A 24,344-nucleotide genomic window follows, 5' to 3' on the forward strand; every position below is an offset into this window, starting at 1 on the left:
GTTTAATATTAATTAATATTTTGTACAGATAAAAGCCAGAAGGTGTAGCACTGTGCTAAGCTTAAGAAGTATCGTGATGACCTATATGTAAAGTTAAACAGAGAGGTGGTGATTGCTGGAGTAAGACTACAGGTACCATAGTGGGAAACCTTGTGCTTCCAAGTCACAGTACCAGCCCAGAGAAGCTGCCAATTATTTTCTGCTAAAATTAGCACCAAAAAAGCTAAAGGGGCACCAGTCTCTTTCTAGCGTCAGTCATATTTATTCCAAAGTGGAATCAGAAGCCAGTAGAACAAATTAGAGATTCTTGGAGAGCTACGAATAATCAAATATTATTTATGGTAGGGATAATCCATGAGAAATAAAGAACTGTTGTGTGCAATGACTTAACACCATTGCATGTCAGGAAATGGCAGTGGCTATTTAGGACTTCATTCCAACCCGTATTAGTTCTTTAGTCTTCTTAGACGTGCCTAGCTGCTACTTAAGGGCTCTCTGTTAAGTGTCTCAGATGAACTCATCCATTCCTTACCTAGGCCTTGGTGCAGGGCTCTGACAGCCCTTGGTGAGGAGCTGCCAGCCAGCTCCCAGAGCTAGTGTGTTAGTGTTCCTGCAAGTTCCTGAGTTCATCTTTCTGTATTCTTTATTTCCATATCTATATCTATCTATAGATACCAATACGTGTCTATAGATGTTGTGTGCAGAGATATAGATACGGTGCCTACCGTGAATTCTAAGGCCTGTCTGTTTCTGTTTTCTGCATACCTACAGATAAACAACAAAACCAACGTGGTAACCAGCCCCAAGGAAAATATTCCTACCCCGGCGCTGGTATACCTGGAATTTTCCTTCTCATGCTATCTGGAAGTTTTTGACTGTCTTCTGTTTGTTCTTCCTTTTTTTTTTCTTTTTTGCTTTTTCATGCATTTACTCTGTTTGCTTTCTGAAAACAGGTTTTGGAAAACCTTTTTGTTTGAATTATGCTGTCTTTTTTTTGTGAGGAAGTCCATTAGAGCGTGTTTATTGACAGAAAATGTTAAATGGAAGCTGGATGCGGTAGAGTCGTAGCATTTGTAACTGTAGCTGAATTTTTTGCATGCTGTGCCAGAAAGTGAGTAGAATGCGCTTGGTGTTGCTCTTTGCTCTTTGCCTGGTGACTGTTTCCACATTCTAATGCTAACCTTTTGCACCAAAAAAATTTTTTTAAAAACAGCTCTATTATTTTCTCTGCTTTGTCTTAGTTAAAGTATTGACATCCAGGAGAGCTAACAGGATTATTACTGCCATAAAACAGACCTTATTCAGATTTTCATTCCATATTTCCTGAAACTCAGCAGGACTTTGCAAGTCTTCTCTGGGATCAAGAGGCATCTTGAGCTAGAGCTAAACATTTTTTTGGTTTCTCTTCCATTTAAATCAGCAGGAGACAGTACTCATTAATAAGCTCTGTTAAGGACGTATTACAAATCAAAGTGATGTTCCTGGATGTTTACTGCAATCTTGCTTTTATTAATAGCCTATTTCTAAGGCACCTGTGTATCACGGGGCTCACCAATGTAAATGCCAGCGCCTAAGTACACCGTGTTGTGACCTCTTGTTTCCCATGTGCATATAAAACTTTGAAAGTGGGGTAGTTCGTACACATTTGGAGGCATTTTTCCTCTGGAATTTTTTTGAGCAGCTGGCACTGAGGCATACAGTAAGTACTTCCAAAGGCCCAGCCAGCAGGTTGCATGCAGGAGTTTATGGCAGTCTGTTCCCAGACAGAGCTGTGCCCGATGGTCCATGCTGAAAGCGTGCTGGCTAACTGCCATTTCAAAGATTATTGAACCTTTTTTAAAGGGAAAAGGATTTGGGGAAATTACACTCTTAAATGACACAAAGATCACTCTCACTTGCTTTAATGCAGCTCTGCCAAGGCAGCCACTGGGGGCAGTCCGTGCTTTCCAAACCACAGTAGTCATGGGATAGTCAACTCATCCTTAATCCTTATCAATTCCTCTGTATTTCGATTTCATCACTTCATGCTAGTACAAGCAAGCACGATTAAAGAGAAGAGGTTATTAAAGCTTAAAGATTTGTCGTGCCCTGCCTGTCCAGGCTCCGACAGGACAGCACACGGAGCATTTGGTCTGCCCTTGTGCAGAAGAGCCTCTGCAGGTCCCCAGAGCTTCAAAGCCCTGCATGCCCCGGTCCTGAATAAGGTCTCTGCATGCTGCTGCATTAGGTGAGATGGCCTTTTTTTCTGGCTTGCTGTTGGGGAAATCTGTGTTAGAGACATCCAGTTTCACCCCCTGGCGACAGTTAACATTTGTTTTAACTCTTGTCAGTGTTCAGCATTTGTGAGCTGGCTCTTCTTGCACTCCCTCACACCAATGAAAATGTATTTACCAATGGGAACTCTTTCTCTCTTTATTTTGTTCTTGCTCAGGAGCCCCAAACTACAGTAATCCACAACCCTGATGGAAATAAGGTATTCAGAAAGAATCAACTCCATCTTGCTTTTCCACACCACACATCCCATCCACTATTCCACAGCACAATAGGTTCATTCCAAGAATTTGTGAAGGAAAATCTCATTTGTGCATTTGTTATACCTGATGTCTCTTGAGCCTGTTTTCATCCATGTCCATCTGCTGTGTGCGCCCTGCTGCTTCTGAGCTCCTGAAGCTCTTGGGGGAGTTGGTAGCAATGGGCAGAGCTCACAGCCCGGCTCGGGAAGCGAGGGGGTCTCTCTCATTTCAGCCAAAAATGCTGCAGTCTAAGGGAAACCTAAGAATGCTGTTCTCAAGAGTGTGGTGAGATGATCCCAGCGAGTTTTACGTGCAGTCGTCACCTCAGACAAAGATGTCATTTCAGTTTATCCCATCTGCTGTTTCTCAGCATGCTTATACACCGTGTCGTGACATGTCTTTCGCACAGGACTTTGGTTTTCTTCCATAACATCACTGGGCAGTTTCCAAAAAAATTTCACATTCCAAGTGACAAAGAAGTCTTTTGATTTTTACATGTTTTCTTCATGCTCTTTTCTTTTTCTCATGTATTGTGGTGTTTGCGTTTGGCAGCTGATCCCTAAATTGTGTTTTGTTCTGTTTTTTTCATGCATGGACTTGAAAAGGGACAGGAAATACCATCATTTATATATAACACATGTTCCTAGGTTTCCTGAAAAGAATTTATGCATCAACAAGAGTTTCACTGTTTGCAGTGTTGACTTAATTCCCATCCCATTTATCTAGTCTGAACTCCCTGTGGTTATTTCATAAGAGAAGGAGTGGATCTGAGTGACAAAATAACGCATGCAGACATTCCTCAAGCATGGAAGTGCTGATGGTGTGTGTTGTGCTTGTGTATCCCGATCCTTTATGTCCCCTGCATCTGTCCAACACAGAACTTGCGTTTTCGTGTTACTACTCTTTCAGCTCCCCGAGTTTAAACCCATAGGCCACGAGCAGCCTGTGTTTGGACAGCAGGCTGATCTTTATCACTGAAGTCCACTAAAGCCCAGAAAACCTAGATAAAATATTGGTGTGACTACATCTACTTGATTTTTTTACATAATCTTATCAACTAAGATACTCAATGTCCCAAAAGGTCACAGCAAACAAACGATCCACTTAATGCGGAGAGCTCCTCCTAAATTTATCTGAAAGACTGATCCTTGTAGTATGGCAACTGGAGTGGATGCTTCAGTGTTAGAAGCTACATCTGCCCTGTGAGCTTTGCATGGTGTTTACAACTTGTATTTGTGTGAGGTTTTTATTCACTTGTAAGTACTTTATTTAATATTTGAAGTGCTAGAGCATGATATGTCCGTGTAGAGTGGAACGTCTAACACAGCGAGGGCAGGGACAGCATGGTGGCTCGTTCAGTTCTGTTTGTGTGTAAATTAATTCCTCTAGTTTGACTTATCAATGCACATTTGGGTTTTGAAGGTCTGAGTAATGGATTAGCCCTCTTGAACATTCCTTTGACTCAGCCTTGTGAGGACACAGTAAATGAAGGGCACTGGCAAATTTACCTTTTATTATTTAATTGTAAAATCCTTTAAAGAATTAAATATGATAGCAGTCCTGTCTTCTCTCCCAGATAAAAACAGATCAGTTAACCTTTTTTGTTATTGAGCTGCAAAAAAAAAAAATTTAATGTTTTACTTCTCAAGAAAGTATGGAGATAAAAAAACCATCCCGCTTAAAACTTTCCAGCTCTCTGAAGCTGTTAGATTTGACAGTGCCCTGTTGAATTTGCCCATTGTATTTCATGTTTCTGGTAATTAAGGAAAGACTAAGATACAATATCCTTGCCTTTTTAAGTGTGATGGCTTAAGAATAAACTGTCTGATAGATGAGTCATTCCTTTGCATGACTGGTTGGTTGAAGAATACTGCTACAAAGATGCCTTAGTTTGTCAAAGTTTTTACCGTATGTTTATCAATTCTCCATCTCCTTAAAAAAAAAAAAAAAACAAACCACAAAACCAGTATAAAAATGAGATAATCTGATCCAATATGCTTCAAGTCTCTGTGAGACTTCTTTTGAATATACATTGCATAAGTCACATGAACAGGAAATTGATTGTAAATTGTAGCTTGCAGCAGCCTGCATATTTAGAAGGTGGAATTGGAATGGAATGACTTATTTTGCACAGTTGGTTTAATCACTAAGCTTAAAATGGCAAGCTCTCCTACTTGGCTGAGGTAATTCATACATTTCAGATGGACTTTGTACAGCTGGATGTTAAAGAAAAAAACTTTCCTGTACATTCCTGTGAAGTAAAAGCATCAGAGTGCAGGAATTGTGTTTCTGTTCCCTCCTGTGGAGAATGGCAATGTTTGACATCCATTTCAGGTGGAAATGTCTCAATTGGTGTGTGACCATTTGTTTGTGAATGACATCCCACCCCGCTTCAAGGCTTTGCATGATTCCTGTAACTAATCCTGTCCTTTTCTGAGGCACGCAAATAAGGCTTGGCTTGTTTTATACATTCAACTCATATTTACTTCTCAACAGGAATCAACAGAGAGTTCCAACACGACCATCGAAGATGAGGATGTGAAAGGTATGATTTTAAGCTTGAAATGTTTGGAGAAGCAGTAACGTGAGTTTCGTGGTTGTATTTCATGTAGGTCATTAAACACAGAAACCCCTAATGTATCTTACAGGAGAATAGTATTTTTCCTTTTGTAGAAGAAATTACTTTTGATATGTTTTGGACTTAACTTTAACTTTTCCGATCCCAAAACACCATTTCCCAGGATGTTTTGGGATTAAGAGTGTAAGGTTACTGCTTTTTAACTAAGATATTAGTTCCAGTAATAATAGAAGTAGATTACAAATGTCTTAGTGCTTTGTAGCTTTTACTTAGTTTATGTTTAGCATGCATTTGTGTTTTGGGTTTGGTTGTGGGGTTTTTTTCATGTCACCATTTTTATTTTTCTTCTGTTCAGATGCCAGTGTATTTTTTTTGTTTTCTTTTGTTCTGTCCATACACTTATTTTAATCTTCTTCTATTCTTAAAAAACTAACATCAAAACTTTTCGTACAAATTTAGTTTTGTAGTTTCACAGATAATATTTTTGTTTCCATTTTTTCCCCCTCTAAATATTATGCTGTGATGCTAACGTACCTACTTTAATAACATTGTTTTAAAGTGCTAAGGGCTTGAAAAAGTGAGTATTAGGTTTGTGTATCTCTGATTCACAAAAAAGATTGGCTTTTGGCCTCAAAGAAAAATGGTATATGTACAGGTGATAGTAAGATAAAACAGGGAGAATGGATGCAACGAAGTAGTGGTGGTTTGAGTTAATGTGAAAGGAGAGAAGAATTACAGGGATCCGCAGCTGGTGCGTTGGAAAATACAGTGTAATTTACCTCTAATCATAACAGTTTGTATTTCTTCCTTCAAACTATTTTGTGCAGTTTAACAACTAAGCTTATTAAATGAATAATTAAATTGTAGGGCCTCTGTGTGATGATATAATGTGGTGTTACTACAGTAGGATTTTTAGAAAATTCTGTCAGAAGCTTAGCACACAAAATTGTACCTCAGGGGGATACAACTACAAGGAAAAACAGCAGTGAAAATAATTGGCCTTATTCTTTTACATGATTCTGCAGTATCACAGTTAAGGGCGGGTTGGATGGCCGTAATATACGGTACTCCCAAAACACAAAAGGGGGATCTTGCAGTAAGCACAGGTCTGAGGAACAAGATACTTCTTGAGTCTTTCCCTGCACAGTGTACAGGGATTTCATTTTCTGTTCATTTAAACGACAAATATAATCTCCCTCTTATTAATTGCTTGGGAACTTGCTTGTTTTGCACTTTTTAATATTCTTCTCACACTTCCCATCTTTCCACTGGAGGCTGCTGTTCATACTGTTTTGTTATAAATTAAAGCTAACACTGCCCCCAGGGTCTAATTTGAAGATTGATTCAGGGAATAGGCAGTCCTGCAACCCTGACACCTATTACAAGCTCAAGCTTCCTGCTCTAGCAAAGCACTTACGAAAGGTTATTTCCCCCTACACCAAACTTGATTCCTAGATGTATAGTTTGTAGGAGAACAGTGAGAAAGCTTTCTCTTGTCAGCAACAGCCACTGGAGATAAAATACTGATAGGGACAATTGGATTTCAGAGGTAGGAGAGAGAATTCTCCAGGTCCTTACACGTATGCTCAAGATGATCAAGACGTTTGTCGCCACATTTGAGACCTAGAAGGAGTGTTTTCCACCTTAGATGATAAAGAACATTTAAACCTTTTTGCTTTTCTTTGCAGCATGGAGTACAACATTGGAGGAGGCTCTGTGCTTTCCAAGAAGGAGCGGGGGGCTGTGGCTGGAACTGAGCAGTAGTATTAGTGTGGTTTATGGCATTGCAGTGTGAGGCACACCTCCCAGGGAATGGCGTGTGGGTTGTGCGCGTTACTCCTGCTCCCAGTATCCCAACGCCGTGCTGGACCGCACAAACAGGGCCAGGGCTCCTTCCTTCATGCAGCCCACACAGACAGAAAACATCCAGCTGTGCATCAAGGGCTTTGTTCTTTGTTACTGATTTGCCTCTTTGCAGAGGTGTGGCACACGGGTCTGTGTGGGGTACAGTGTCCCCAGCACACTCAAGTCTCGTGTGCGCTGTGGAAAGGGGTGCACGTGCGTGTCTGTGCCAAGTATTACAAATGTTAGGATTCATTAAGAAAGGGAGCAGTTAAAAATGTCTTATATCACTTATCATAAATATGTCTTCAGGATCAAATTCTTACCTCCTGTCTGTCACAGATGCGTAGAGCATTCTCTCATGTCAGGATTTTGCCCCGTTTTCACTTTTGAAGGCAGGTGTTTAACTTCAAGACAGTAAAATCAGGCTTCTTATTTTTTATTTACTGAAAATCTTGGTATCTGTAACTTTGCCTTGTTTGTGTATACATTTACCTCTTTTAGGACTGGAATATATTTCTTTTACTAGAAACAGTGCTTGGCAAACAACAGTGAGCTTTAATAACTCAAGGATTAAGCTAATTGTATCATTTGAGACTGAAATGAATTGAAGCTGTAGTTCAGGTTCCTTGCTAAGATAAATTTCCAACATTAGCCATCAATCATGGGCTTAATCTACATGACAGTGATCCCTCCTAAATATGACAGGAGTGGGCAGGAAGAACATGCTGAGAACTGGACTGTAGGCAATGCCTCCTTCTGGGATTGCTTGTGGGATTTCTTCTTCCTGTAGCAATGAGTCTGGAACTTTTGGGCAGCATCTCTGTGATATGGGTTTGATTTTTCAAGTAACGCTGTGGAATATCACCATTATTTTTTGTCCACAGACTGTCAGAAAGGTGCGTTGTTAAATGTACCATGAACAGAAGATCTGGATTTCTCATGGTGTCTTTTTGCCCCCAGAGACAAATTAACGAAAGCGTTAGTAAGAATGATGCTTCCCAATGGGAAAAATTGCTGAGTTGTAAGGCACTTACAGATTTGACAAATTGTGATTTACCTGTGCTACTTAATACATCTGGAAGGTACATTGCTCTGAAAAATTTCATATATTTGTAATTCATCTTGTACCTGCTGGCTTAATTTTATTTAACAGTAGAAAGAAAGCACTTTAAACTATTTCTTTTGGAATATACATTCCTAAAAAAAATCCAAATTTCTAAGAACAATTTTTCCGTAGCTCTTTCAAGTCCCTGTATATCTGAGTACTTGATACAGGGGTGAATCTGTGCTGGCATCTGAACAGAGTCACTCACACCTTTACAACTGTTCTTTGGCACCCACACTGCCCCTGAAAGTACATCATTAACGTTGTTTGTGTGCTCAAAGATTTTCTAAGTTCTTGCTGCTTCTAATTAAATTATCATTATTTTTCTTTTGGCCTTCTTTTTTTCTTCACATGTACTTGACCCTCACACAGCTTTCACAAAGGAGGAGGACATGGAGAGGTTGAGTTCCACCCACCACTCCTCCTCTTCCATTGCTTCTTCATCCCACTGGTCACCACCCTTGCCGTGCCCCAGAGGCCGCTCCTGCTGCCAGTGCCTGCTGAGGAGTCTGATCACACTCTACCTCTTCATCTTTGTTTGTTCATATGTTGTGTTTCTTTCCATCAATTCAGCGGGCAAGTCCATGAGAAATGCAAACTCAGAGAGTCAATCGCTTGAGTCTGAGCTCTCCCACTCCACTCCTTCCTCTGTACTATGTAAGTTGAGAGACTCATTGGTCAGATGATCTCCTTTGTCTCTCCTCCTCTTCCCTCCCCACCATCTGAAAAAAGCTCAAAAAAGGTCAATGCTGTGATCTGCCTGATCTAGGAATGCCCTGTGATTAAGCTTGACAAAAGTAAAAATTTTTAGGTTTTTTCTTCTTGTTATTAATTGTAAAAATATTTTCATCACCTGTAACAGCAGGATAAATAGGTCTGTATTTCAGAAAGCTGTATCTTGCAGGAGTAATCCTTGCAGTAGTTTTTAGGTTAGGGAGAGAGATTTGCCTCACCTCTTGCTTGGATCCTGGATAGGGCCTCAGCATTAATTACCTGTTACATTTATTATATCAAATTCCTTTCTTGAGCATCCCCGTTGATAAACCAGTCTTGAAGCTGCTGTGGCAGCTGTTAACTTGCAGCATTGATAGGACAACTGGAAAGTGTCCTGCTCTGCTCAGGAGGAGATCTGTGATGGTCAGTGACCAAGTGACTAAAGGAAATCTGCAGTGTTGGTAGAATGTAAAAGACCTGGGTAGAGCCTTTCTTGTTTATAAATGAACTCAGAAATTCTTCAGAAATTCCTTAGAGGGAAGGGACCTTGTGAGTTGAAACCGGGAATGACTTCCTGGGAATGTAGGTTGTGCTTGCCAGATTCTGATCCTGCAGCCAACATGTATTGGGGCAGTTGCACTCGTGGTGAGAGTGGTCATTTGCACAGGTAAAAGTGAGATCCAGGCGGGCCCTTGGGAGCATGGGCTGTGTGTTATTGGTGTGAACCTTATTTTAAACTTGAGTGGAATTTTTGGTGGGGTTAGCTAATGCAGGTGAGAGAAATCAGTCCTGGAGAGGATGGGCTGTCTCCGGTCACAGCTGTTGCTGGGTAATGCTGAAAGCATAGCTTCATTCTGAGGGAGGAGCAAGAGAGGCTGTATCAATATACGGGTGAGTGTGTATCAGACTAGAACTACAAATACTGCCAGCACAAAGCGCCCAGAGCCTGGGAAAAGAGAGGCATTAATAGGAGAGATCTGGGCTGCGTAACACTGAGGGTTGACATGTCAGTAACACCTGCCGTAAGGCTTTATTCCATCCACAGTGGATATCCACACAGTATCCTTTATGTGCCCAGCATTTTCAGATCTGAATGCTGGCAACCTCACATGTCCTGTTTCTCTGAACTAGTTGAGGGATTAGGCAGGAGCACAGTTTAAATAAAAATGTGCACAGCAGCAAATCTTGTTAATGTCTCGCTCATCAAGGCTTCAAACATCATTCTGGAGACAGCAGCCAGATTCCACGATTTAAGTAGCCCGTTGGGAAACCACAGAGCAGTGTCTTGTAAGTGTGGTAACCATGATGCAGTTTTGATCTGAGGCTGTAGGTGATTTGTCGTCAAAAAATAAACATTTGCCAACATTTGCTGTGCTGCATAAATATTAGTGTAATTTTTTCGTATAATCACATAAAGAGAGACCATCTTTAGACATAATTGATTCCATATAAATGAAAATATACTATGTATGGCATGTGACAAGTTGCTTAACATTAATTGAAATAGACACATTAATTTTATTGCATCTGTTTTGTCAGTACAGGGTGGAAAAGTTCTGGGTTAGTTTTTCAGATATTTGCCTACATAGCTAAAGAATTTAAATTTTTTTTAGGGCAGTAGCAGGCTTACCAGTTTTTAGATAGCTGAAAGATACCTAACCTAAAATAACCTAAATAATATTCTGCAGATCATCCATCCATGTTATAATTCGATGAATCAGAGTGAGTCTTTGGAATCAGCAGGCTCTAGGAAAAGGGTGTGCATGTGAGATAACAGCTCAGATGTCTTAGTCCCTATCAAAGTTTAAGTGTGAAGTAAGAGATAAGTGCTGGTCTTCTGTACACTGAATCTTGATAAACTTCTTAAATGACAAGTCCCCTGGAGCATGCCTTGTCAGCTGAGGGTCTAGGTGGGTTTTGTGTAGATCTGAGACCCAGTCAGTTGTTAATTCATGCTCCCCTCCCCTTCCCTCCCCTCTATTATTTAATTGGAATATTTGTGGCAGAAATTGTAAGAAAATTATCAGCAGAGAATTTGCGAATATTGGTGTGATCAGAATCATTTGGAAGAACATTGTGTGATGTTTAGGAGTCCACGCTGTAAAGCTGAATGAAATCTGTTACATCCACGCAGCCAGAACTTGTTATACAACACAGGATAAAATTTCTAGTCTCTTCCTCTTTCTTTTCAGACTTCGGTCATTTCCAGAGTATAGAAATAGCTTGACTGGCTGTGTGCTTTCCATCTAACTGCTGTTTGTTGGGCCGATGTTCAGATGGGAAGTGAAGCTGAGTTCCCCCTGCTGTGCTATTCCATTTTAGCAGATCACTGTCACCTTGATACCAACTGTCCTGTTTTAAAACAACAGCACAACCAGTAGGATTTGTCCCCCCAGATTTAACCCTCCTCCACAGTGTAGAGATCTGTGTTTGAGCTAGTTGTCTAGACTCCCTTTAGCCAATGCAAATAGGTCAGATGAGTCACATTTGTCTTAAAAATCTATTTTAGGATATGATGAATTGTGCCCTGAAAGTGCTGATTTCTCTCCCTTGACTGTAAGGGAGGAGAGTTGAGAGAACTCACCTGTCCGTTCTTACACACGTCCAAAATGTTGTGAGTTTAATCCAGTCTGAGGTATACTGAGATATGTAGTTAAGTGTACTGAGTTGAAAAGTTTTAAGCGTTTTTGCCTTGAGAAACATCTGAGCAAGTTAGAAGCAAAATCATTTTAATCGTCTCCAAGTGCATGTGCAACTCTGGAACAAGGTTACCTTGTTCTTCTGGAAAGGTGCTTCACTGCTTAGCCGTTGCAGTACAGCAATGACATAGTCATCTGAGGGGGTGATGGCAGGAGAAAGACATTCCAGTATCTGAGTGAAGCATAAAGTGGTTTAAATTACTATTTTCCCTGGTGTCAGTTTTGAAAAACATGATGGGTAATACGGTGCTCAGGGTTCTTTTCTTGTGTGTCATAAAACGCGAAGTTTCTGGTACAGATATTTCTGAAGGCTTCACTTTCACATATCTACAGCTCATTTTTATGTTCCACTTTCTCCCTGCAATCAAAATACCAAAATGTCATTTCTATGTGATTCTTACAGATTGAGTTTAATATATTTCTTGGGGCTACAGGAAAGGAAAAAAAAAGCCACAGAGTTCCTTGCTGGAAAAACAGTTTTTGCTTCTGTTTTGTACTTCTGTTTTCCTGTGATACTTGATTTCACTACCTAGGGAACTGCTCCTTGTAGGTTTAATGTATTGATAGTGTTAGATTCTTTTTGCTTAAATGGTGTTTCTCCTCATTATCTTGTTTAGATATTAGTGTTAATGGTGGTCTTTAATTTTGAAAGATTATCCCTCATCCTGTACCTGAGCAAGGAAAAAAGTGAAATATAGCTAGAGGTTAATGACTCATTTAAATTTAACACATGTGCTACAGCAGTACTGCACAAATCATTTTAGCCAGTGATTGGAAATGTTCGTGTTTGTTCTTTTTCTTATTATTTGGTCTTTATATAGCTCTTCTTCATAATATTTTTGTTTGAACTGCCTTTGTATTAGTCATATGCCTACTTACTTGCCAAAGCAGGGGATTTATTTTTTTTTACTGCTAAACCCCTATTAATTACCTTAACTCCTTCACCTTATGGGGGTAAAGGTGCTCTTTAAGGAACAGGTCCATGGTCTTTTCTGTAATGTATTTACTTCACCCATATTCTGAGCAAAGAACGTCAAAGCCACCATCTTTTCCACATAAGTTTGCTATGTCTGCAGTCTGTTTCCTTACTAGTTTTCAGGAAAATGGCTCAGCACCTTTGGCTTCTGTCATCAGTGTTCTTCCCTCACATCTTAGTCATTTTAAAGGCACCAGGTGTATTCTTGCTGAGTTATCCTTTGTGTACAGAGTATGTCATTCTATGCTGTGGAGAAAGCCATTGTCATATTCTAAGAAACTATAGATGGGTCAGGCTTTACTTTTTGAAATGACTTTTACCACACTCTGTAGAAAAAGCAGCTGAACTAGTTTTACCATAATCTCATTACAGCTGTCAGTTTCGTTTAGGAAGTTTAGTTTCTTTAGTTTTATTTATGGAGTCCTGACTGCACATCAAATGAAAAGTATAATAGCATGAAATTGCCACTGTACATCAAACAGCATAATTGTCCTAGAATTCGATACAAGCCAAGTTTACTATTGGATAAAAAAATAAATAATGAAAAAATCAAAGGCAAATGGTGATTGTAAGTGACAGTTATCAGGCAGATGGGAACTGGCTAGATGCCTCTTCCCTAATGCCTTGTGTTGTCCTTGCATAGTTTGGAGTGTGTATTTAGATGGAAATCAAAATTGGAAGTATCGAAGAGCACACGTTGGGTGGAGTCCATCAAACTTATACTGAAAATTCAGTGATTTTCTTGCCACTCTAAAGAACTGACAGTTATTTCTCAGATGCTGTCTGCAATAGCAGGACATGGCTCTTGCCAATACTGTTTCACCTTAGTTTATCTCCACTGCCCTCCCTATATCTTCCTTTGCACTCAGGGTAAGTACAAGGATTTGACTGGATGCACGTGGCCACCAAGTCACAGCTGTATTTTCCTTCTGCTGCTTTCCAGTCTCCTTCCAGTTTTCTGTTTGCTGTATTTCAGTTTTCCCACCTCCTTTCTCTTCCTTCCTTCCTTGCTTCCAGGTTAAACCTCTGCTTCCAAGACAATGAAGCAGAAACACTTTTGGTCTCTATTTGTAGTCTGTCTCCCTGCACCCCCACAAATAGCCACAGGAGAAGGTGTAAAAGCTAAAAACAATCAGGAGGAGGTTTGTGTAAAATCACAGTGGCTCCTGAGTATTTTAATTAGTCTTTGATGCCTACTGTTATTTCACACTGCCTTGTTCTTGTATTGAGTAAGGGCTGAGAACAAGACAAAAGAGTTTTGCACAATAGGATAAATCAGTTCTGGAACTCCACTCTCTAAATTGTGCTCCACTTCTCCCTTTGGCTCACTGCCGATGAGAATGTCAGATCACCACGTAGGAAGAAGTGTAATTGTCTAATATATGTGTAATTGGGTGTTGCTGAAAGGTGAGGGTAGCATAGTGACTTTCACAGAGTTTCACGTGGTGCTTGTAATTTTGTAGAAAAATTGAGGACTGAGTAGAAAGGCAGATGATTTGGCAACATCTTCCTGTTCCTGAGAGTCTGCATTGGGAACTGTGAAGTCTTTCCTAAAGTGTTGACACCAGTGCTGGAGTTGGATGCTGATTGATTGGATGGAGCCAGCGATAACTACTGTAATGTCCTTTGCTGGCTTTGCTGGCCTCTAGAGCTTCCTGATGGATGTGTTTTACATCCCATGGATACATCTGCAGACACAGCTCTCCTGGATGTTAGTACAGCCCAGAGAAACTTTGCTGGAACCACATTCTCCAATATTAGGTGGCTTCTGTCAGAAAGCTTAATGAAAACAAATGTTCCGCTGCAATTTAATTTTGGAACGAAAACCAGGAAAACCAGCAGTTTGGCAACACAGTTCAGTTTCTCCCTTTGGGGGTTGATGTGGAATTATATCTTGCATATCTCAACATCAAAGGTACCATGGTAAAACTCGGGAAAGGCGTGACTGATGTTAGTGAAAAAGGGAATATTGCCAGTTGTCTTGAGCCAAGTGACGATAAATTATGTGTCCATGTGGTTTTGTGTCTCTTGTGTGTGGAAACTTAGAGTACCTTTGTAGACATATTAATTGCTTATATCGTTATCCATTGACATGAGCTCATGATTATGTAGCAACTGATCAGAGATTTTTACCTCATTTCCCACTGTCTGATTTAATGGTCTGTAATTTCCTCATCTCTGATTGAGATGTGTTACTGGGTTATTTAATCAAATCCTTTAGCTCAGCTGTATGTATGTGAGCTGTTGCATGCAGAACTGGTAATTTCCTCACTGCACGAGGTCTGCTTGTTCTGGATTTCTTTTTGCTAGCCTTCTGTAAGACTGCACTGTTATTTCTGACTCAGCCATCCCACCACTTGGCTGGTGCTGGTAATGCCATACAGTGTCCACACAGTCTGGCCCATGTTAATTAAACCTTTGATAATGGAGGCATTGCTGCTCTCTTCATTAAAAGTCCTTGTTCTTTCCACAGTCTTTGTGAAAAATAAGGCAATTCATTCTTGAAATACTCTTAGCCGTAGTGCTAATAGTCAAGAGCTGCTCGCAAAAAGCCTTGCTAGACCTTTATATCCACTTTTTTCTTCATCGCATTTTTCCTTGCTGTTTTCTTTTTGGTCCTTTGTACGGGAATACTTTAGGTGTGCACTTAGGAGGAGGTTAACACCACAGTGCCAGTTTTGAGCACAGCATTGGAAAGTTACTTTCTCTATGTGCTCCCCAGCATTTTCTTTTGAAGAAGGATGTGATCTCTCTCAGTACTTCAGTTTTAACATTCCAGGCATGCTTGTGTTAATGGTCAAATCCATGTGTAGGAGTGTGCTGGGGAATTACAACTGTTGCTTGCACAAGAGAGCTGCTACAGCCTGACTGTGAAACAGTAGTCAGCTTCCTTGAGTTTGAAATTTAGAGTTGGGGTTTGGTTCGTTTTGCTTTTTAAACAGCAGATCCTTCAGTGAAGGAAAGATGATTGTAAGTGTGATAGGGAAGTGGATTGATCTTGACATATGTTTAATTTCCTTGTGGATACAAGTGTGCACTGAAGGCAAATCAGTGTAAAGCAGCAATGTAACATCATGTCCTTTGGTCGTAGAAAGGAAAAGAAGTGGCAGCTGGGAAGTGGCAGAATACCTATCAGCTGTCACCTTCCACTTTGCCTTCCTCTGTAAGATTGGGTTTGTGTCTCTCCCCAGCTCGTAAGCAGGAGATTATCAAGGTGACCGAGCAGTTGATTGAAGCCATCAACAACGGGGACTTCGAAGCTTACACGTAAGCTCCTCATTTTGGAGGGAGTGAGGAGAGGTGGGGTATTTGCCACTGTCTCTGTAAATACTCCTGTTTATATGTGAGTGCCTGTGCTTGGAGTTACGTACTGTTGAAATGCCTTCTCAGATACCCCCACAAAACACAAGATGTGTTCATGGCTGCTTTGCCCTGGCTTCAGACATCGCCAGTTTCAGAAGAGCTGCTAGTATAAATCCATTGTAGTTAAAAGAAAATACTTAAATCTTGCTTACATAATGATGTGAGGCATAAAGAATATCCCTTGCATTGCACAGCAGCAGCTTTTATCATCACAAGTGAAAATTCCTACTTGGAATTACACTGACCTCTGGGTCTTTTTTTGGTCAAAACATGATTTATATGAAATGTGGTCCACTTAAAGTAAGCTGCCAAATTTACTAATTGAGTTGAAACCAGAACTCCGTGCCCTCTCCTCATGTAAAGTACTGTTCTTTTCCAGTGTGATGGCATGAGTAGGTGAAATGTTTGAAAGGAATGAAAGAAACAATTAGAAATAATCTCTCCAAAGTTGTGATCCGTAACCACATGTGCTCATTGCAGAATTTCCTCTTTTCCACAGAAAAATCTGTGATCCAGGCCTTACATCTTTTGAACCTGAAGCTTTGGGTAATCTGGTAGAAGGGATGGACTTCCACCGGTTTTACTTTGAGAATGGTAAATATTCCCTTTTCATCTCCGAATCTTCATCTGTTCCTTGTGACTGTGTGTCTCTCACCTGATGAGCATTTTAGTTTGGGAGTTAATCGACTTGGGCAGGGGAAGGGAGTATTATTTTTTTCAGAGTTCTGCTATAGGTGTTTTTCACTCTGCTTCTGCTCTGCTCATTCACACATCACAGGGCACCTCAGAGAGTGGAGGAGAATTTCAGGTATTTGGAAAGAAAAAAATCAATATAAAGAATGAGTTTAGAGCTGAATTATTTTAACTGAAAATACTAAGTATAAATGTCATTAGACATAACAGTGAAACTGAAATGTTGGAAAACTCCAGATGGTGCTCTCCACTTTATTTAATCTATATATGTACATGGATTAAGGATATGTACTTATTAAATGGTGTATAATAAGGGATTCTGCTCATTCTACAGTGTGTTTTAGTTATCAGGTATGATTATCGTTTAACACTAATTATGAATTTGTATCTGCTAAGCCTGAGTTTTTTGTTTGTAAAAGGGGCTGGCATGAGTTCCTTTGGCTTACTTCGAGCAAATGTGATTTCTCCCATGCGTGCCTCTGTGTGTGTGTGTGTGTCTCGTAGCTCTGTCCAAAAGCAACAAGCCGATCCACACGATTATCCTGAACCCGCACGTGCACCTGGTGGGCGAGGACGCAGCGTGCATCGCGTACATCCGCCTGACACAGTACATGGACGGCAGCGGCATGCCAAAGACTATGCAGTCCGAGGAGACGCGCGTGTGGCACCGGCGCGACGGCAAGTGGCAGAACGTGCACTTCCACCGCTCGGGCTCGCCCACCGTGCCCATCAAGTAAGGAACAGCTCCACCACCAGCTCCCACCTCCTAGGCACACCACATAGTCCAGTAGCTGCTTTGGGCCTTAAAAACTGTGAGCCGTCCTCTTGGTAGTGTCTTTTCTTGTGGTTGTTTATTATGCATTAATACCCACTGGTGTGCGTATGGTATTGGTGCAAAGATTTTTAAAACAATGCGCTTTTTTGGTTGTTGTTTTCTACTGTGATGCCCACCGATACAACTCGGTCCCTGAACTGACAGCTTGAAAAGCAGAAAAGTGTTTTAATGTAGAGAAAGCTTGATAGAAGCCACTCAAAACAGGATTAGAAAACCTGGATGAGAATTGCTGGAAAACCTGGAAGAATAAAAAGCAGTAGGGTATGTGGAGCTGTGAGAGCTGACCAGAAAGTTTCAAGTAAAAAAGTGTCGCTATTGGGAAAAACTGAAGTTTGGCTAATATTTAGGGTGATTTCCAGCCACCTCTACTTTCTCAGACCTAAGTATGTTCGCTGCAAGTTGGGTTTGAGCCAGTTTACATATTTACCTTGTAAACTGAGCCATCCCAGTACCTCTCACGTTCTTATCTCTTACCCACAGTCTCCGTGCGTAACTGCTGAGTATTCCCCATCAGACAGTTTCGACATCTCTGTGGGACAGCCTCGCATGTCTCCCATCAGCATTTCTCTGTTGTTCATCCAGGCCCTGCCACACCCTCGGAGTCAGTCAGTGACAGAGTTCCTTGAGCCACACTGTCATCCGGGTTAATAACAGCGCACTCAGGGTTGCAGTAATAAGATAAAAAGTCATGGCTTCCTCAGGAGGTTCTGCACAGGCCCTTGGCTTTCCTTCTTCTTCTACAGCCTCCACTAATGAGCCCAAACATCACTGACTTATGGTTTCCCAATTAGGCAGCACTGGTCCAGGCCTTGCTTCGCTCAGTTGTGAGCCCACTGTAGGACACAATGCCATTTGTGTGAGGTGTCTTAATGTGGAGAGTGGCTGAATTTCCTGGCATGGATAATATGGGCTTAGATTTCATGCTTTGAACTTCTTCATCTCTCGTATTTTACTTCTTGCAACACTGTTCTCCTATTATGAAAGAATACTTGATGAAGTAAAAAATACGGTAGAATGAAGTGTTAAACTCCTTAGTGATGATTTTGTATTATTTTTTTATTCAGGAAAAAAGAAATTTTATTACTTAGTGATAACTGGTTTATTTCAAAATGTGAAACCAATGGGAACAGGAACCGCATTGTCCTTTGTTTCTCACATTCCAGCTGCACTGCCAGTGTTTCAACAGATAATATTGGAAGAGCAGTTACACTTGTTTGAAATGCAGCGTTAGGTAAATCTTTGAGGTTTTCGTAAAGCAGTGTTTGTCAAGGGATCTGACCTGGGTGTGTGTAGAGCCAGAAAGCCCAAGTGAAGCAGGTTCACCTGGCCCACTGCACCCTCAAAAGTCAGTGTTTACAGCCCAGTGACATGAATTGGACTAGAGAATCATTCAGTCTTTTCCTCTGCGTTTGGTTTTTTTTTTTTCACCACTTGTGTTTTTGGGAAGGTATTGAGGAGGTTCTTTGCGGCTGCTTGTGTTCTCTAATAAAGGTGAGGATTTCTGGGACTGCCAGGGGTGGAACGAGAAGAAAATTTACCACTGAGTAATTTTTTTGAGGTTGCAAGGCAGTTCCTGTATCAGTGAATGTTCCAAGCCTATGAGGCCAGACAGAGAGGACATTTCAGCATTGTGAGGGATGTCCAAGCTTAAGGGGTCACAGAGCAGCCTTAGAGCTGGACTCAGGCTTAAGGAGAGATTCCCTGAGACAGCAACATAGCCCTAGATATGTCACACTGGCAACAATATTACATAAATCCCATAATCAGCTCTCATCTTGAATTCAGAAGAAGTTTTTGGACTTGCTCATAGCACTATTCCGAAATATCATTGGTCTAATGGTTAGGGGCCTCACTTTCCAGTCTAAAATTTAGTCATCTTCAGTGTATCCTTGGTTCTTCTATGCTATCATTGTTCTTCTGCACTGGATAGATGTGCAGACATGAACTGGTTTGTAGGAAGGCTGATCACATCATTCCCACCTTCTGCTTCTGTAGGGTAAATAGCCAGCATTACCTCAGATGGCTTTGTCTGATAGGATTTCCATTTTCCTGGCTACCTTATCTCCTTACTGTCTTTTTGGTTTGGGGTTTGCCTTTCCATTAGCTTGGCTTCTTCTGAAATCCTCTGTCCAGTTGTGGTCAGGGCTTTACTCAATTCCACAATGTCTTTCTTTTCCCTGCTCTATTCTGGCACGATTTTTGCACTTTTCTCATCTGCAGCTCATCTAAGCCAGCCACCTGTTTATCCTCAGCTCTCATTTCCAACCACTGAGTACATAGAAACTTTTACAGAGCTTTGCACTTCCTATTATTCCATGTAGTATTTCTGGATTACCTGGCCCTCAAGGTTATTTGGTTCTTCTTGCACAATGCTCCTGTTTTCTTTTCATAGTGCCTTCCACCTAAGTGTCAGTATGCTATGTGAGATCGGTCCTACTGCTTGTGCTCAGGACTAGTGAGTCTTCTCTAGGCTGATAGTTCACCTTTCAGCACAAACATTGTCATTCTTCTTTTAGTTCTTTTGCATATTCTTTATTTCCCATCTTCTTAAGTCTGACTGGGAGATTCCCATGTAGCACCATGCTAGAATCACCTTCTATAACCCATCCTGACGACTTTTGCACTGTCTCAGATTTCACCTTTGCTTTTCCCAGTCAGAGCAGCAATATCTCCATTTTGGAAAACTAGAGAAGAAACTTAATTAACATATTGTTCTAGTTTATCCTTCCTTTATTTGAAATGCTTACAGTCTACAGCTACTTACGTAATTCTTACCAATGCACAGTAGTTAATAATGGCATTTCCATAGTAAAAAAGTATGCTGTTCATCATGTCTGAAGATGAATCTCAAATCTAATAAAGTTGCAAAAACAATTATAATTGCGATCTGCTTCTGCAGACATGGTATACTAGATGATGTTAAGTCAGTTGCTGCAAGCACAGTAGCTTCCTTGTTTTCAGAATTGCAGGAAGGAGTGTGCATAAATCTAAGGATAGAATTGAGCTCTTTGGTAGCTATAGATATAGGGAAATGTTTTCTTGTGGCAGAGGACTTATTTGGAAAAGAATATGAGCACAAATACGTATCTAGTTTATAAATAAATTTTATTCGTAGTTTTGTTGTGAGTTGGATGAGGCAAACTTGGGTTTCTGTCTCATCCATTGTTTCTCTCTGAGTCATAGAAGTGACGGTAGAATTCTTCTCTGTATCTATGTTCTTAGGGACCTGGGCTAAAGTGTTTCTGTAGAGCTGTGTCTGCTTGTCCTTGGAGAGTGCACCTGCCCAGTATGGGCAGTCAAAGGGCTGGTGGACCTAAAAGCAACTCCCTAACCTGACTTCAGCCTCAGTGAGGCGGGCGTTCCCTCCCTGATCATGGCTCACACCTTCTTACACTTTGCTAGTATAAGTGCAGTGCCAGCCAGCAGAATGCTGAGTAAAGAGTTTGTTCTGTGTTTGTGCAGTGCCTAGCGCAGAGGGATCCCACCACGGCTCCGGCCCCTAGATGCTACGGTAATAAAAATGATGCTACAGCCTCACTTAGCTGCATACTTGCTTCCAGCTCCTTTCCGTTCCTTCTCTCTCTGCGTATGGCTCTGGCATGTCTTGCATGTGAATGACACCTGATTATTCCTTGTCTCTTGGTCCAATCTTTGTACGAGAGCCTCAGTCCATGGCAGTGCCTGCGATGTCCATGCTGAGGAAGTTAAGTTACTGAGATTCATGGCTGAATTCCACCCTCCCTCCCTTAAGGAATCCCTTAAGGCACTTAAGGGGGAATGCTTTAAGGCACTGGCTTCCTGCCTCAGTTTCCTTTTTTAACAGCCTCTCTGGCATCTTGTAAAGATGGAAAATGTCTGTAAAGTGGTTTGAAAAATAAAAGAATGCCTTTCCTGATTGGAGGTTTTTTCCCTTGTTTTTTTTCCCTGTATGGTGTTAAGTGATCTTGAGAAGGTGGCTTTTTTTCAATAGCACTGGCTAACACTTGAGCATGTGTTGTTACCTGGTGGTGATGTTACCTCAGTAATGGAAATCTGTTTTTTTTCCTTCCTCCTAGCTAAAAATATCAGCGGTGCCGCTCTTGCATTTTCTGTACCCAACGCACCTGGTCGATTACCATCTTGGCCATCCTGTTCTCTTCATGCATGTTTCTGAGTGCATGAAGTTGTGAAGGTTCTTCATGTAACACATTTGTGATGCACCACGTTGCTGTATATTCCATCTGTACACTGTTAACATTTCAATGAAGGTGATGTTCCATGCAAATAGAGAATAACAAGGCGTAAAACACGAAAAGAGATATTGGATGGACAGCAGTAGACACACAGTACATTTGTCACTTGCTCCATTTATGCCAAGTTTTGACAGACAACTTTAAAATCTATCATGTTTATTAAAAAAAAAAGAAAAAAAAAAGAAAAGGTATATTTTACCTTCTTTTTTTAAGAACTGTTTTTTGACTCCTCCTTTTCTCCCAAGTCCCAGGATTTTGCTTTGGTTCTGGTAGGAATGGTTAGGATGTATGCTGGCAGCTCCGTTACTGTAAAACAGATTTTTATCTTAGACGGACAAAATCACTGATAAATGTGAAAGTGTTAATATCTTGGCTTTGGACCAGCTGGAGCCTTCTTAGTTTATTAGTCTGGAAAAATCTCCTCATTTGCTGGTTTGGCCACTCCAGAATTAATTGTCAGTGTTCTGGTGAGTCAGCAGCTTCCATTTTCCTTTTGAGTTCTTTTTGCTTTATTTTGCTTAACTGAAAGTCACTGTTGGTTGATTAAGCAAAACTAAAAATTGTAAGGAACTAAGTGATAATTGAGAGGCAGTTTTTGAGGATTAAAATGGAAGGAAAGAGAAAGATTTTTATCACTTTTAGGATGTACTGTAAATTTTTTAAGGAGGCTTTAAAAAATATAATATCTTGGTTAATGTATAGACCAGCTGTGTGGTTAATATATTCAAGAAATATTAGGCCTTAAAGCTAAGTATGAAGAGTTTACTTACATTATACTGCTGCTGTTGCTTCTCTGGAAATGAATTATGGAGACACCGGCTTTCCGTGGGACCCTAACACTTTACCACAGGTTTGTGTCTCCCCGCGCTTCCCCTGCATCCACTCTTGGCTTCTCAAGCTCCCCTGACAGCGTTCGCTGTCGAGGCCGGCGATCCCGACGGGTTTGTCCCGGCTCCGGGCCGAGGGAGGAACGCTCTGCTGGCAGTGTAGAACGCAAGCCTTGCAACAGGGACTAGTTCTCCTTCCCTCGCGTTGCTGTAAAAATACAACCTCACAAGAATTTTGGTTTCTCCCCTTCCACTGTTCCAGGAAAGCCCAGGCCGGGCTGCTCTTGTTCTCCCCATGGTTCTGTTAGCAGCAGGCTTCTGCTCCCCGCAGCGCTGTACAGTGCATGGTATCTCAGTGTCCTTTTTAGCTGTCCAAAATTTACAACTCGGCAGCCTGAACTTTTTAAAATGGGAAAGCTTCCTAATTTGTATCATTTCACCCTTCTGTGTTGATTACTAATCAAAAGCAGTTCTTAAACATGTTGATGTTGTTACTAGTGGATGTATGGTAGATGGACTTAAGCTTCTTTGATAATTACTACATGATTTTAAACAATATATATTTAAAATAAGCATCTACAATAAATGTGTTGAGCCATATTAACCTGCCAATGGGATCTGTGAAAAAAGTAATGGCCTCATTTTTTTCTCATTAATTTCTTTTCTTTTTTTTTCTTTTTTTCTTTTTTTTTTTTTTTGTGAAGCGGCTATAAGTGGCATAACTGTATTTAAAATTAACAAATTAGGTGTAGGGTGGTTTTTTTATACTTCTAACATAGCATGTGGTGTTGACGTTATTACTGTAGACCAAGTTTGTCTTCCACACCAAGACGTGAGGAAATTGTGATTTGTTCTCTCCACCACAACTGAATTATACACTTCTGTCATTTTGGAACACTGCAGTTTACCATGGGACACAGTGTACATATTTCTTGCCATAATGGTAAATGATTGATATATTTAAGGATTAATAAATTTGTGATTTCTGCTGACATTGTGCTTGTGTTTTAATTTCCCAATGAATTGTGATCTTTGCAGCAGAAAACATGTAGTGTCTGTTTGAGTTAAGACACCAGAGGCACAGATGCACTTTCTTAGGAGCTGAATTTTCAGTTTGAAAATATGAGTGTTTGCTGTTGCGGTTGTCTTTGGGTTAGTTCCGAAGTGCCTTTCCTGGGGGCCGTTTGCACACTGCTCATGCTCTGCTCTGTTGGTGGACTTTGCACATACCTTGTGCTTGTAGGGCCATATTTAGAAATGTTTTAGGTTGTTCCAACATTTCTGTTGCTGCTTTGCTGTGTTTTATGTATATGCTCAGCCTATGCCACAAGACTCTGTAAGAGCAGTTGTTGTATGCTATATAATACCATAAAATATATGTAGTAATATAAAAACATGCATATAGAAATAGGAAATGCGTTAAATCTATAAATAATTAGGATTTAAAATAACACACCATTTTAAAAACGTGCATCTATGTCTGTAGTGATTTCAGGCTGTCTTAAACCATGCTGAGCCACGATTGAGGACAGTCTTTTATACCAACAGAAAAGAAGGACGAAGGAGAGGAAACAACTTGCAGCTTTCCTTGTTCGGGGAATGCAGAGCTGGACCGGGGCCAGGACAGCGTAGCTGGAGCAGCAGCATTGGTGTGGCAGGGAGCCAGAGCCTGTCCTGGGTTGGTCACAATTCCAGTGCTTCTTCCTGGGTGGCATTTTGTAAACAAAAAAAAAGTAGTTGGTAGAGAGCTCAGGGGGCTGGATTTTTTCAGTAGACCCCAGAAGGAGCAGAAGCAGTTTATTCTGTTGGGGGAGGTCTTATATTTTGTCATGTTGCTTTTACGTACTTTGTTTGCTCACTTTTTCCAGTGAGTGCTGTTCCAGAAATCAGTTTGATTTCTATTTTAACCATGCTCCTGCATAAAGCTGCTTGACAGCAGCGGAATTGCTACCGATTTCAGGTAT

The 24,344-nt window shown here is 40.8% G+C and overlaps 1 protein-coding gene across 34 annotated transcripts in view; it reads left to right on the forward strand.

The window, feature by feature from the left end:
* Positions 1 to 23,372, forward strand: part of CAMK2D (calcium/calmodulin dependent protein kinase II delta) — a 124,345-nt gene extending 100,973 nt beyond the window's left edge. For 8 of the 34 annotated variants that reach the window (XM_032109981.1, XM_032109977.1, XM_032109978.1 and 5 more), the window contains 9 exons: positions 772 to 831; positions 2,432 to 2,473; positions 5,010 to 5,058; positions 8,615 to 8,698; positions 15,622 to 15,697; positions 16,293 to 16,387; positions 16,991 to 17,219; positions 20,784 to 20,832; positions 21,377 to 23,372. In XM_032109981.1, coding sequence (XP_031965872.1) covers positions 772 to 831; positions 2,432 to 2,473; positions 5,010 to 5,058; positions 8,615 to 8,698; positions 15,622 to 15,697; positions 16,293 to 16,387; positions 16,991 to 17,219; positions 20,784 to 20,790 — 642 coding nt within the window. In that variant the 3' untranslated portion in view covers positions 20,791 to 20,832; positions 21,377 to 23,372. Of the gene's footprint in view, positions 1 to 771; positions 832 to 2,431; positions 2,474 to 5,009; positions 5,059 to 8,614; positions 8,699 to 15,621; positions 15,698 to 16,292; positions 16,388 to 16,990; positions 17,224 to 20,783; positions 20,833 to 21,376 lie in introns of those variants that run through there. The other 26 variants (XM_032109998.1, XM_032110000.1, XM_032110002.1 and 23 more) reach the window with 8 other exon arrangements.
* The last annotated feature ends 972 nt before the right edge of the window (positions 23,373 to 24,344 follow it).

Source organism: Corvus moneduloides, chromosome 5 (genome assembly GCF_009650955.1).
Source record: "Corvus moneduloides isolate bCorMon1 chromosome 5, bCorMon1.pri, whole genome shotgun sequence".
Lineage (NCBI taxonomy): Eukaryota > Metazoa > Chordata > Aves > Passeriformes > Corvidae > Corvus > Corvus moneduloides.